The sequence below is a fragment of the Asterias amurensis genome, chromosome 7, assembly GCF_032118995.1.
Source record: "Asterias amurensis chromosome 7, ASM3211899v1".
Taxonomy (NCBI): Eukaryota; Metazoa; Echinodermata; class Asteroidea; order Forcipulatida; family Asteriidae; genus Asterias; species Asterias amurensis.
The window spans coordinates 2,754,701-2,769,151 of NC_092654.1; the positions used below are offsets into that span (position 1 = coordinate 2,754,701).

At 39.4% G+C, this 14,451-nt stretch overlaps 1 protein-coding gene across 4 annotated transcripts in view; it reads left to right on the forward strand.

Moving 5' to 3' along the window:
• The window catches only part of LOC139939358 (uncharacterized), a 33,889-nt gene extending 19,438 nt beyond the window's left edge, over window positions 1-14,451 (forward strand). For 2 of the 4 annotated variants that reach the window (XM_071935165.1, XM_071935164.1), the window contains exons 3-6: window positions 9,534-9,634; window positions 10,508-10,694; window positions 11,972-12,339; window positions 12,812-14,451. In XM_071935165.1, coding sequence (XP_071791266.1) covers window positions 9,572-9,634; window positions 10,508-10,694; window positions 11,972-12,339; window positions 12,812-13,855 — 1,662 coding nt within the window. In that variant the 5' untranslated portion in view covers window positions 9,534-9,571 and the 3' untranslated portion in view covers window positions 13,856-14,451. Of the gene's footprint in view, window positions 1-1,217; window positions 1,407-8,091; window positions 8,285-9,533; window positions 9,635-10,507; window positions 10,695-11,971; window positions 12,340-12,811 lie in introns of those variants that run through there. The other 2 variants (XM_071935166.1, XM_071935169.1) reach the window with 2 other exon arrangements.

The window sequence follows — 14,451 nt, forward strand, 5'->3', positions numbered from 1 at the left end:
CTTACAGAATAAGCACTGCATTGATCGATTTACACCATGGAGCGAAATGTTTTACCTAATGCACCTAGGAGGCTGTAGATGAAAGCTTCGTCACTTAGTGCAGTTTTTACAGGCAACTTGGAGGCAACTACAAACACTGCATGCAATTTTGGAACTACGTCTGACATTTTTCTACTTGCGTAACCTTACTCTCAATGAAGCAGGGTAGCTACTTCTTGAGAAAATTACCTTTTTCCAGGAGTTTGCTAGGGTGACCAATTCCAAGCGTGTTCAGGCCAACCTGGCAATTTCCTGGGAAGTTAGTCTTATGTGAAAGAGACTTTTAATTGTTGATGTGTGTCTCCCGCCTACATGTATTCCTTAACAGAAACATGAATGAACCATCAGGCCTAGAATCACAATTCGTGGGAGACTTTTCAGCAGTCTGCTGGCCAAATGCCAGTTTAAACACTTGAGGATGGACCAGTAAAAGCACACTCTAAGTGGCCTGGCTGTTTAGTTTAGTGTTAAAAAGCTAAAGTGGTCTCAAAATCTCCCAATTGCGTGTAATTCTCTCCCGTGGCAGTGTAATATATTTTAGCACATGTAAAACCACAATGCAATTAGATTGTTGGGCCCATCTCCTTCAATTGTCCATGAATGGTCTCATGGTAAAATAGCCCATCAGAAATTAAAAGGGTATTGCATCATGTTCCTCCAATATTGCATTTAGTGGCTTTAGATCGCACAAAAAATCACCACACGGGTACATCACCATATTTTGATGGATTTTGTTCTCCCCTTTTTTCTCTTTCCCCCCTTCTTTCCTTCTAAGTAATGAACATCCCCACTTTTCTATTTTACTAAGTCTTGATTGGGGCCTATGCCATTATGAAAAACCAGGCTGATTTTTCACCAAGCGACTTGCTTCTTTTGCCACTGTCTTAATTCGAGTCCGGTCTAAGCAATGGACACTCAATGTTTGTCCTGGTAATGTCCTTTTCTCAGCAATAATAAGGTAACCCCACAAGAAGGAAATGTTTGGCCATTGTCCAGCCACTGGCGATTTCTGCTTATTAAGCTCCCCTCCCAAAGTCACTCTAGAAAACATTGTGTAACACCCCTCGTGTACATAGTAATGGAACAGTCCCAGGTGTGACTCAAAAGGCCTGACATGCCTTCAAGGTGTTTTGATCTGAAACAAGCGCTGGACAGAAAAACACACACATCACATCAGATCTAACAGACAAGTCAACATGCAAGGTTACGTTGTTATGTAACTCTGTGCGCCAGTGTCCAGCCTTGCTGTATAGCAAATAAGCCTTTAATTGTTTCGCAGTGGAATTAATTCTTCGTCAATACAAAACGGAGTAGGTTTTTTTTATTGTGCGCTTGTCTGTCTGCTGTGACCAGTGCAAAGATTCAAGGTGAGGTTTTAATCTTAGCACGTCCTGTGGATAACATTATGAAATCTTTTTTCTTCCGAATCCTTTCTTCCTTTTCCTTGGAATGTGGTTTATATTTAGTTTGTGATGAATGAGTTTTTGCATTGAATGGTACTGTCTGCTGGGAAAAACACATACTTTGTTGTTTGGGATACTCATTGTTTGAAAATACGTGTTTTGACTTATTTACATCTCGTCTGTTTGGAAAACCACTTGTTTTGAGCATGGAGGAAGGAGCGCACCACAGCGCGCCCTGAGCTAAGAATCTTTAGTCAGCCCATGGAGGAAGGACACGGTCTGAGTATATTGTGCAATATCAGTTTGTCAGTCTCTTGACAAGAACTCATGCAACTTAACAAGTATAAATCTATAGAAAAGGGTAAGTTGTTTTTGCTTTAACAACATTTGACCACATGTCTAAAACAACTATGGAATTTGTATTCAACTCAATTATTTATGCTCACTTTTACAGGTTTTCCCTCATTATTTTAGACTAAAAAGAGTTTCATGTATACTCAGTATTTTTCTGAGTCATGCAAACCAAAATACATACATGGGCATTTTACTCTGGTGGGATTCGAACCCACAACCTTTGCCATTCCAGAGGACTTAACCAATGAACTTGCCTGGTAGCTAGGGCAAGTATACATGTATGTACATGTAGTAGTTTGAGTGCTGTATTTTAGATGAAACTTTTTGTAATAGCTATTAAATTTGCGTCTGGGATTAAAGTATTATTTGTAACTTTTTCATAAGCCTTTTTGAGGTATGGTGGACGTGGTGATGCGCGTCACATGCGGCAACTGATGCCACGCTCACCATGAATGTTGGTGGTCAATAGGTTTACGTGTAAACGCCGCACTTCACTGAATAACAAACGTTCTATTTCTATGGTCAATGTGCACAAATTTACCCAGTGTTGTAGCATGGTGTCCGCCATATTTCAAAAAGGCTTAGGCCTACTGAGTAGGCCTGCACTGCTTTGACACACTTTGGTGAAGAGTTGTAACACAAATAATTGTTTATTCCCGGTGCAAACGGAACTTCTCATAAATGAAAATGTGAGAGAATAACATAGTCAACCACTGCATACTTGGTTAGTCTTGGCTTCAAGTCTGATTTTGTTTCGAACATGCTTCCATGAGCGAACACTTGGTAGAAGATATCAACAATAGAGTACCTAAAGTGATTGGGATAGAAGTCTAAAACTTCAGACATTCCTGGCATAGGCCACAGGCAATCTGATGTTTTTTACCATAATATAGGAGGTATGTAGTTGTCATGGATGTTGATGTTTTGGCAGTGTTGTGTAAAAGTAAGCAAATGTCAGGGTCAAAACAGTAACTAAGCACAACAAAACTCTGCTTACCAGAATAAGGTTACCAGCAACACAACCATGTCATATACAATTTGTGACTGGCATCTTGCCATCCCGCAAATTTCTACTTGTCTGAACAACGTAAAAAGCAATATTTTCTACTTTTAGAGCAGCTCTATGAAATTGGGTCCATATCGGTTCATCCGTACAGTAAACAGTTTAACCTACTCTATGCGTTATGATTCAACAAGAATTTGCAGAACTTTTGTCAAGTATTTTTGCAGACAAAGAATGGCTTTGGTCATGTGAATGAATTTTAATAAATTCCAAAGTGTATTTTGGTATAAAAATTAATTCCTATTTTGAATTAGAATAAAGTGTAACCAATTCTACCTCCATGGTATAACCATAGAGTAAGGGTATAACCAATTCTACCTCTATAGTATAACACGCTATCCTTACGTAAATAAAATGTAGGTAAGAAAAACAACCCAGTGATTATTATTGGCTAGTATTATTTCTAGTCTTAATCTGGTACCCTGGATGGGTTCCATTGCAGACTGCCCAGCAACTCTTCTGTTGTTCCCAGCTTGTTTTTCTTGTCTGTGCCCCAATCAATCAATATGAGTAGGATCTACTGCCCCCTTATGTGAATATATACAAAGCTTGAATCCATCGACTTGATGTACATGGAGTGGCTTATAAGTCCTGGTGTTCCAACACCTGTACGATTAGAAGAAATATTGATGTGGTAACAAAGAGATACATGTACAACGGTCTGGGGTCCCTGTGAAGAAGACACCATGCACATAATTATGTACACAGAGCCCGGATAGTAGTGCAGTGTTTTCTCGTTTTAACAATGATCCGCTGGCCAAATGCCAGTTAAAAGGCCAAAGGACCTGGGCCCAATTTCATAGAGCTGCTTAAAAGCATGAAAAGTAGATATGCACAACAAAGTTATGCTTACCAGAATTAGGAAACCAGCCCAACTATCATTCAGTATGTACAATTTGTAACTGGTATCCTGCTCATTTCTGCTTAGCAGACAAATGTTTTAAAGCAGAAAATACTGCTTGACACGTTTCCCCTTTCAACAAAACAAATGAATTGCACTGTAACAAAAATCAAATTGCCAATTTTATAAAGCAAATGCAAGTTTTAAATGTTGCCTAAAGCAAGACTTGACCCACTGGCTGTGATCAACTTACACCACAAAACGGCAGGATTACTGAAAACTTAAATGAACCCTCAAAGTTTGCCACCCCTTCCTTTCTGAAAAAAACTTGTTATCAGTTTTAAAATAGCTCTTTACACCCACTTGTTCCAGTCACTCTATTGTAACGGTTTCTTGCAGTGATTTGTTATGTTATAGGCTGTTTTTTTGTTGTTTTTTTATTCAATTGGGGTACCTCATGGTTAATTTAAATGACTTGATAAATGTTTGTTATTGTTTTTATCAATTAAATTTAAGGTCCCTTTCTAATGACGTCATCCAGTATCACATGAAGTCACCTAAAAGGTTAAGGTTTATAAGATCTGTAGAACAAAAATAAATTTAAATGCCGCTGTGTGTTTTTTCTAAAAGGTTGAAGGTCCTGACGTTATCAAATGTCACGTTTCATGTAACATCACCCTAAATGTGTAGTTTTTGAAAAGTTCTGTGTTGGGTTTGTAAATTAACACTTGGACCTAGTTAATATATATGTTACAGCGATCTCATGTGTACATGTACAGTGAATCATGAACTCTGCAACATATTGCTGGTGATAGAAGAATAACGGCGGATTCTCAAATGCCACGACCTCTTACATTTGGCAGAAACTGTGCGTCCTCTTATAAACAGTTACCTAGAAAGAAGAAAAAAGATGCACACATGTTGACATTATAAACAGCCCTCTTGGGGGAGTAAGAAAACTCTCTATCAGAATGCTCTTAATGGATGCTAATTTATTAGGGGATATTTACTCGCAATCAAAGCATGACCAGGCAAGGTGCAGAAGCATGTCCAGGCAAGTGTAATTTTGTAGTGTGGTGTTTCACTTAACGATGGGGGCCTCTTCAGTTGGTTATGCTATATGGGGATCAGCCTAGTTGTAAATGTCAAGATCTGTGTTAGTTGTTGGCAAAGGGGGGTTCATTTCCTACCCTAGTTGTTTCCTTTTATCAGGCAAGAAATATGATTGATGCACTCCTGGGTTAGTTACAGTGTTGTTATTTTTGTATGGTTTCCCTGCCTGTTTTGATGGAAAACACAGACATAAGCAGACAAAGTTTTACTATGCAAGCTTTGGCTTCATAAATAATGTTTTCGGTATTTCTTTATTCTCTTTGAAGTAATGGACTGAGCACATTTGTCCCTTTCATTGTACATAACCACATTACTTCAAAGTGTTGTTTCTCAAAATGCTTTATACTATCAAAAGCTGCTGTACGCTTCTAACCAAATGTTTTTATTGCCATTCATTTTTTGAGTGATTCCCAAGCGTAAACCCTCGCTATAAGTAAAGGTTAAACTTTGTAGTAAGCTGATTTGATTTCACATCCAAAACTACAGCAAATATTGCTTTGTAATTATTAAAGCACTTGAACATTGTTTTATAACAAATCGCCCCCCCCCCCTCAAATCTCTAGTTATTTGATTTTGCGGGTAATGTGAGAACATGTTTACCAGTTGAGGCTTCATGCCTGTGAAAAGCATCTCGGAAAAAACATTCATTTTCTTCCTGACTTGTAAATTACTCCCAAGAAGTTCAGCAAGTCTAGCCCCTGTTTTTGGAGTAAGACATGACGTAGCTTTCTAGTCTAGCAGCTTTCCAGTCTCGATGTCACGTTATTACATCATCGCCCGAGCATTTGCTTTTTTTCCAAATGAAGTGTTTCTCTTCCTGTTATTATGAGATCAGTGGGTGCAGTTTTTTTAAGGCAAGGCCGGAAATGTTTGCCTTGGCATTCCAGCGCATTGTAGATTCCTTTTGAGTGAGGCCAAAACTAACCACTAGTACAGGTGTATATGGGAGGATTATCTTAAAGAGAAAGTAATTTTCAGACATTAAAGTTGGGTCATAGATTGGTAAATACTCAACAAAGTTAATGACATAAAAACTTAGGCCCCACTTATGTGTAGGGAATAAGTACAGAAGCTTTCGAGAGTACATACCTAAAAAGCATTTTGAGAATCATTTCACTTGAAAGTATTGTGGTTTAAAGGATGGGGGCCTAGTTAGTTTCAGATGCTAGTTTAGTTGGTTACATATTTATGTAGGGTTAAAACAATTGAAAGGTTCCAAAGAGGTATAAGTTTCCTTTAAAGGTAGGGTCATAGATTAGTAAATACCAAACAAAAAATTATTAAAAGATAATGACATAAAAACCTACTTGGTGAAAAGCACTGCACCTGTTGATAGTACAGGCTTAAACTATTTTGAGATAAGGATTCATGGTTTGGATAATTTTCCACCCCCATTCTCAAATCACTTCTCAGATTTCTGAGGGTTGGTGTCCATTCGTGAATGCTGTGGCCGGATATGCAGGGGGTACCTGCTTTTACCTTACTAACCATGGATGAATTTCATGCTCCTGTAGAAAAAAGCGTGTTATTTTTGTGCTGTTTTCTCAGCATGTAGACACTGTAATAATCTGACGCTCGTGACTTGTATTGAATCTTGTATTGATTACTAAATTAAATCATCTTCTTTTTCCATAACCACATTAATTCTTAGTGAAATGATTCTCAAAATGCTTTCGAAAGCTGACTTCTCCTCAAGTAACTCTTTATTGCCATTCACAAGAGTGATGACAACTAAAGGTGTACCTTCCCTTTAAAAGACGGTATTTGATGCAGAGTTGTGGTTTATGAATGATCTTTGGAGGAGGATGTGGGGTGAGAGGTTTGATGTTTCTGTGTTGAGGAGGAGTTGATTTGGATGACATAATGATGTACGATGTGGAGTTTGTGGTCAAGTGTTTTGAGTCATGTTACAATTGGAACAGGAAATTTTCTACCAGCACAGAGGAATGTGGGGGCGATTGTGTTGTGTTCTTATCTTGATTGTGAGGTTTTGTGTTTCTACATGTAGTTAGTTTAGTTTTCTAGATCTGACACAGGCGTGCGTTTGTTGTTTAAAGGGCAAGGGCATCAAAGCATTTTCTCCTCAGGTAAAAGGCACTCTATGAGTAAATTGTACATTTCTACTTTTGAGCATTTCAAGGGCACCAAGGCAACAACTAAGGGGCACAGAGGCAATCACATGTGTTGCTTCTGTGAAGTATCAAGCCTAAGATCAAACTCAAGACAGTGTTCTCCCTTATTCAGTAGTCCTCTGGCCAATTGCCAGTTAAAACTTCCAATGACCAGTCAACACTCACTCAAAGTGGTTCAGCTGGACATTTCAGCGTTGAAAAGCATCCCTATTTTTATAAAGTATCCACATACAAGTGGAAATTGTTTTTTCCTTCAGATCCTAGGATTTAAAAATGTTCATAAAATCTCACCCTATAAACCTTTCACCTGATTTGTTGTCATTTTCTTTTTTGCACTCACCATAAGTGTTGTATTTTTTTCATGTATACATTATGTTAAGGCCACAACTCGTACATTATGCACCAAAGATTCTTTCTCGAATGGTAAGAAGTGTCTGTTTGGCTAAGATGATTAGATAGAGCAGTGCTTTGATGTCGTTAAACAACGACACTTGTTTGTCAACTTTCGCCAAATTTAAACCCTAAATAATCATCACCCCTTTCCCATCCCTCAGTCTTAAGTTTACCTTGTCAAGTTCCACGGAGGTGAAAAACGACCTCAAAAGAGTTTATAATTGCTTTCAAGCGCACGCTTGTAGCTTTCCCGCTAAACAAATTGACGTCTTTTGTTTGCAGTGGGGCCTGTGCTTTTAGATACTTCAAACAGACCGGGGGCTGCAACGCTGCATGGTTTCCATTGATTCTAAGACTTGGATGCTTTCTTGAAGAGGTCAATGGAGGGCCACCCTAGAAGTGTCTTGTAAGACAAAGATGGTGAAGATGAATAGGGAAGGTGGTGGGGGGATAATCTCTTAAAGTATGGCTGGGTCTGCAAGAGCTGCATACTCCAGTGATGAGAGCACAGGATGTTCAATCCTTAAGAGCCTTGTTTTCAACTTACTTTTTTGTGTCAAACCATGTAAGATGTACGGCTTAGCCATTGCTGTATTGGAACATGTGGATTACTGCATGAAAAGTATGTAATCTCCTTTGTGGTGCATTCGTTAATTGAATTAGGTAATGTTGAGGTATCAATAGTGTTTTCAGCTAACGGATTTGCTCTGGATTTGGGATGAAATATGCCATTAGGTTTAGCCGTTATAAATGCACCTACTCAGACCATAGCACAGACAGGTGCATTCTTCAGTTATTAGTCGGACAGTGATGGTTTAAAAGGCTTCTTGCTGATGGTTTGGCTAGTCATTTGTTGTTAGGACATTAAGATCTCACGAGTGAGTGTTAAGAGTTTGGCCACATGCAGAGTTCCACATTAGGGTTGAAGGAGTATTACCTGAAGCATGTAAGTACAATTAGGTGGTAGTGAATTTGTTAACGCAAAGTTTTTTAACACAAGTGTTTTAGGAAAGCCTGTTAACCCTCTCTTTACATGCGAGGACAGGGATATTTTCATTTAAAACTCTGAAACATGTTCACAATTTGGTGGTCACATGTTAACAAAGTCTTTGATCTTAGACATTGGTAAAAGTGTGTGTGTGTTTCAGGGAGGGTCGTCAAACAATGTTCAAACCTTTTTATATGCCTGGGTAGGGACATTTCATTTTGCAAAGGGCAGTTCCATTGGAAAATCTTTAAGTCTATGGTAAACTTCTGAAGGGGCATCAAGGCCAAGACCAGGGCAACAGAGCCCCACAGCCTCCTTGTAATTCCTACAGTGTATAGCTTCGCATGTAAAGAAGCAGTGTTTGAGATGCCCTCTGGTGTGATAAAGCGCTATAGTTTTAGGAAAATATGTTATTTATATTGTGCCCTTCTGTGAATTCGATGGGAATCTATTGCTCATCCGGCCTTGTAGCCTCCCAGTATTTAGATTTTCTAATCTAAGAAAAAGTTGTTTTTTTCTCATGGAAACTGTATTTCCCATACCCCTCCCCCTTACCTGGGTTATAGGTTCTTGCTCTATGGTTATACCTTGTAGTCTCTACTATGTGAGGGATGCTTAAACTGTACATTATGTGGTAAGCAGAGTGTGTGGGCTGTACAATACATCCTTCAAGGACATTGAAAACAACCATCATCATTTTGGGTTCTCAGAAAATTTAATTTGTGGATAGTCGATTTCTCTTGAGATGTTGGTTCTGATCTTCAGGACAATGATGATGATGATGAGAAGAAGGAGGAAATTGGAGAGGAGAAGTGCCTCTCTCCAATCGGGGTTAAGTGTTTTTAGTGGTACACCATGTTAACGATCACAATCTAAGATATGAGTTTGTACTGTCTTACTCACTTGATAAAGAATTGATGCGTGGTCAAATTATTGAGACATGTTCACATGGGGACTTTTTTAATGAACATGATGAATTGGAAATGTGCAAGAAATAGTTAATGGTCTGATGCTTCAACCCTAGAGTCTTTCTCGAAGGGTAACTGTCAACCTACATAAACAGGTAATGTAACAGAAGCAGTCAAGTGGAAAGAGATGAAAAGAGAAAGAGCTTGAAAGCAGACGATGATCAATGAATGAAGGAGGAATGGGAGGAAAGGAAAATTGTACTAATGTTAGTTTTTGTTTTGTTCTTTTTCTCTACTAGATTTCTTGCTTACTGGAAACTAACTAGAAAAGATCAGAATGGGCAACCAGCAGCCTTGTATTCGTCCTAAGGATGTCAAACTGGCGCAGAACATGTTTAAGGTAAGAAACTGGAATCTCTGTTAAAGATGGGCTCTTATTAGGTCAAATTAGTTTTGTGATGCAATGATTTTGCAATAGATAGAGTCCTTTTAAAAGTGGAGGGAAAAATCCTTAAAATGGTTTAAAAAAAAAAAAAAAAATCATTTGATCATTGTCAATAATTTTGTTTGAGGGTGCCCTTACCTGCCATGTTGCCAGGGACCTCACACTAGTTTACTATACAACCTGGGAAGCGGCAGCAGAGGAATAGGGAAGGATACAAGTCTAAGTTCGATTTATGCTTTAAAAGGCCTTGAATCTCCTTCTGGAGGGAAATGCAACTTTTCCTGAGAAAGGAACACTCCATTAAGAAAAGCAGACTGTCTAGGAGGGGAATCAAGGGCAAAACCAAATTAAACAATATTTGTGAAAATAATAAATGTGCACAGCCACAATCATGGGTATCTTTTTGTTAGAAAGCCACCAAATGAACAACAGATAAATATTGAGTAACTCGTTGCACATCATATATTTGACAAACTCAATCACTTTTTATACAGCGATTGTTAATTAACTTGTAAATTACATTGAGATAACTGCTACATCATTGGTTTTAAAACTGTTTTTCATAAAAATGGATATCTAAAAAGTGTAGCAGTTATCTCAATGTTAATAATTTTGTGTCAATTATGAATACAAAAGTTCTTGGAGGTCTACCGTAATAATAATATTTATAAATCTTGTTCTCTTGATATTAAATTTGTTTTCTTTTCCTTTTTTTCTTTGTAATTAACAAATTTTAAATTAATGTAATTTAAGTGCAATTTAGCATTTTTTCTCAATAAGCCATTTCAAATCACATCAAATCAAATCAAATATTTTATATCTTTCTAGGTTCGGAACGTTGATGATAAAGGAACAGAGGTCAGACGTGCTGTGATCGAGGTCACAAAGAGTGACATCATCCTACACCAAAGAGGAAAAGACCCCATCAAGTGGCCCTTGAGGAGTCTCAGACGGTACGGGTTCGACAAGAAGTTATTTTCGTTCGAGAGCGGACGTCGTTGTGCAACTGGGCCAGGTTAGTTGTCTGTTCTTGTTTAAATTTAGCTTTAGAAATAATGATAATTTCTAGTGTGCCATGTCTGTCAGAAAGACACTCCTGGCGCATAGAAAAAAGAACTCTGCTAATGATGTACTTTAAGCTTAGACTAAGCAAGTGAGTATTCAAGTTAGTTTTAAAGCTTGAGAGAGTGTCTACAAAGTCTCCACTTACTGTGATAGCGCCAAATTTCTGCGCTAGCTGTGTAAGGAATGCCTAGTAAAGTGAAGTACGCACGAGCACAATAAAAAATTACCTGCTAATCTATGAAATACGCGAGGAATTCCCTGCTCCCATAAGCGCTGATTTTTTGTTTACGGTAAGCAGAGCCATGAATTTTTGCCCTGATCAGTTAAAAGAAAAATTGTCTTTAATAGAAAAATAGAAAACCGAAAAACACTTTCCAAATTGAAGTGTGGCTGGCTATTTTCTCGTGGGCTATTTTTCGGGTTACAACATTGCATGGCTAACTTCGGGAGGTACTTTTGCCTGTACAATGTACAATGTAGTTACAGTGCATCGCGAGCCATCATAATCCCTATCAGTTCCTCAACTGGTAGAATGTAACCATTGATAACCTTAACATACTTAGAGATAACATGCTTGGCAAGAAGCCATTCTTGAGTTTGATTTGAACTATGTCTGGCACAATGATTTACCTTATAGTCACAAGTTACCACTTAATTTTGAACTCCTCAGACTAAAAAACCCAGTTATTACAACAATGTATGTCAAAACATGGTTTGAGGCAAGCTTTTGAATAGCAACCTCTGGATGAGCATATCCTGGCTCCATTGTGTCGTACACGTTCCTTGAAAACTGTGTAACGGTGTTCGGTGTCTCTTATGCAACTCTTCAAAAGCTTGCATTAATCATGTGACAGAGCAACTGTCTTTATGGTCTGAGGAATTCAAATTTAAGGGGTCTATGTGTGTAGTACATGTAGTTCATGCAAGAGATGTTTAAACTCAACTTAAGGTACGTTTTAAAACAAAAGTGTATGTGTGTCTCTCGGACACCCTGTTTTAAATTTAGACACCCTGTTGTGTCTGTCATTTACATTTAATGTGAACATGTAATGTAAAGTTGGACAGCCAGTTTTTAAGTTTCCAGCAATAGTTGACACCCTTTTACCAACTCCTGGCTAAAACCTTACTTTGAATGTAAATGCTAGTTTGGAACAAACCTTCAATTTTTTTGTGTAAGCCAATGTATTAATTGGTCTGTATATGTTTTCTTCACCTTTGTTCTTTTAGGTATTTATGCCTTCAAATGCAAGCGAGCAGAGTTCCTGTTCCGCAACGTCCAGGAGAACGCTCAGACGTGCGGTGGCACCAACCGTTACGGCAGCTACTCTGCGTCAGAAACCAGCAATGGAACAACGCCGACGGAAACGGCATCGCCGGCTCTATCCCCATTCTCGGCCGGTCCCTCCCACTTTACCGACAACGGGAGTATCGCTTCAGGAAGTACCTACGGTCTGGCAACATTCACCGGCCGATCGTTGTCGACGTCGACGACCGCCTCCGGAGGGCAGCAGAGTCCGTCTTCGCCCGGGACCTCGGTGCATTACATCAATGCTAACTCCTTTGCGGATATTCCAGAGTCGCCTCAAGAAGATGCTGTGAGTAAAATATTTTAAGAAATGTTCCAACTTAGTGTTATTTGAAGAATCAAAATGATGAATCCATAGATCCAATGATTTATGAGTATTTAGACAGGAATGAGATTTGCCCCCCTTTTTGCAAATTCAAACTTTCTTTCCCATTTCAGTCTTTTTAAAATCTCGGACAGTGGCAATTTTTTCGCCTTTCACTTTCTGACATTTAAGTTGACAACAGCGGGTAACAATCCTTGCAACAGTTGTGGGCGATTCAGCAATTTTTTCCTTTTCAAAGTAAACGAGGGGTACAGTGAAAAAGTTTGTTAAATGGTATGACAAGTCTTAAAATGTGCTACAAGATTTTATTTGACTGTGAACACAATCGCTATCGTATGTTTCAGTGTACAAATTTTTCTTGCCCCACTGCCCGTATGGTGTTTTGAACCTCATTATTTCAGCGCAACTAACATGCATTCCTTATTCACTACTCCAGGTTGACTCCTCTTCAGTCATGGCCTCCTTGTTACCCCAAGTGAGTGAAGAGAGCAGACCTTCTTCCGAAGAGGACGACCCCAATGTCAACTACGCTCGTCTTAAACATGATATTGATGAAGATCTGACCCAGCTCACAGTCACAGATATGACAGACACTGATACATTGACCCAGGTGCAAAATGACGTCAACGGTAACATGGACAGCATCAGGCTACCGTCATCGGCAATGACGACGCGGACACTTGCGAACCTTCCTGAGCCCTACTACATGAAACCCTCGTCAGTTCAGGACATCGTGAACGGCAATACGGCACCGTTGAAAAACAGTGGTCTCAACTTAAACAGCAATGCAAATGTGATCTCTTTACCGGAGACCGTCGTGTGTTCCTCAGAAGCTGGTAATCATGATTGTACGACCAGCAATGCATCACCGGCGTCTGTTACCAGCCCTATGAGCGTGACGTCTCTGATGACACCCAGTAGTCGTACGTCAGGCAGTAGTTACTACGCTAACTTGGACACTGTAGGGGAACTCCCCCATAACAACTTTGTCTTTTGCTGTGATTTACGCTCACCGTGCAGTACGTCATCGAGCAAAGGAAGTGCCGGGTCGGAGTTCATTTTCGACGGCAGCGTCGGGGGTAACCGGTCCCCCGTGAGTGAACACAGCTACGCTAATCTGGATGTGCTATCAGAGGTCGGGATTAGACCAACCGTTTTCAATGGAGCTACGAATGTTGTTCTCCAGCCGGTGCCGAAGGGTCGCATGAATTACGCCGATTTAGACTTGGAGACGATGGACGCCGCGGGTTGTACGCCTATCGTTCAGCCACGTCAGAGTCGTAGCTCGAGTATGACGAGCTCGCCGCCGAAGACCCCGGCTAGTTTGAACTCGGAAGGGTCCAGTCGCAGGACGGACACATACGCTTTGATTGATTTTAATCGGACTACGGCGTTGGCGAACTCTCAGAGACAGATTGATGACACTGATCTTCCAGGCGGCTCGTTGCGAAGAACGAGACACGATAGTAAGATTCGGTAGATGTCTACGAAAATGTTTGGTGACTCGTGAAACTCTGGTATGGCTGGCCATGCTTAATTCAATGTGTTAAGATTTAACCCACTTAATACAGTTGTCATTTGAAAGTGGAACGTATTACACGGATCAAAATTTACACCAAAATAGCTACTTTTTTCCGTACTATTCTGGAAGATTTTTTTCAGAAATGTACCTACAGCGTTTTTGATATTGGTATGATTAAATGATGATGAGGTTATTAGGTTTTAATCCTAAATTTAATTATCCATAAACAAACTATGAATTAAAATTTGAAAAATAAATTGTTAACAAAATAAGTTATTGGTTTTGTTGTTTAGGGGCATTTAGTCAGTAACCAACCAATCCCAGTGATTTGTCTCTGTGAGACTAACCAATTAGTGTCCTTGCCTGATAATGACCCTGCATCAAGGCGAACCAACCAATCAGGTGCTAAGCCTGTAGAGTGCTGGCCAATGAAAGCCAGTGTCTTATGACTAATATTCAACACTGCATCAAGGTGAACTGGCCAATTAAAGGAACACGTTGCCTTGGATCGGACGAGTTGGTCAAAACAAAAGCGTTTGTAACCTTTTTTTATA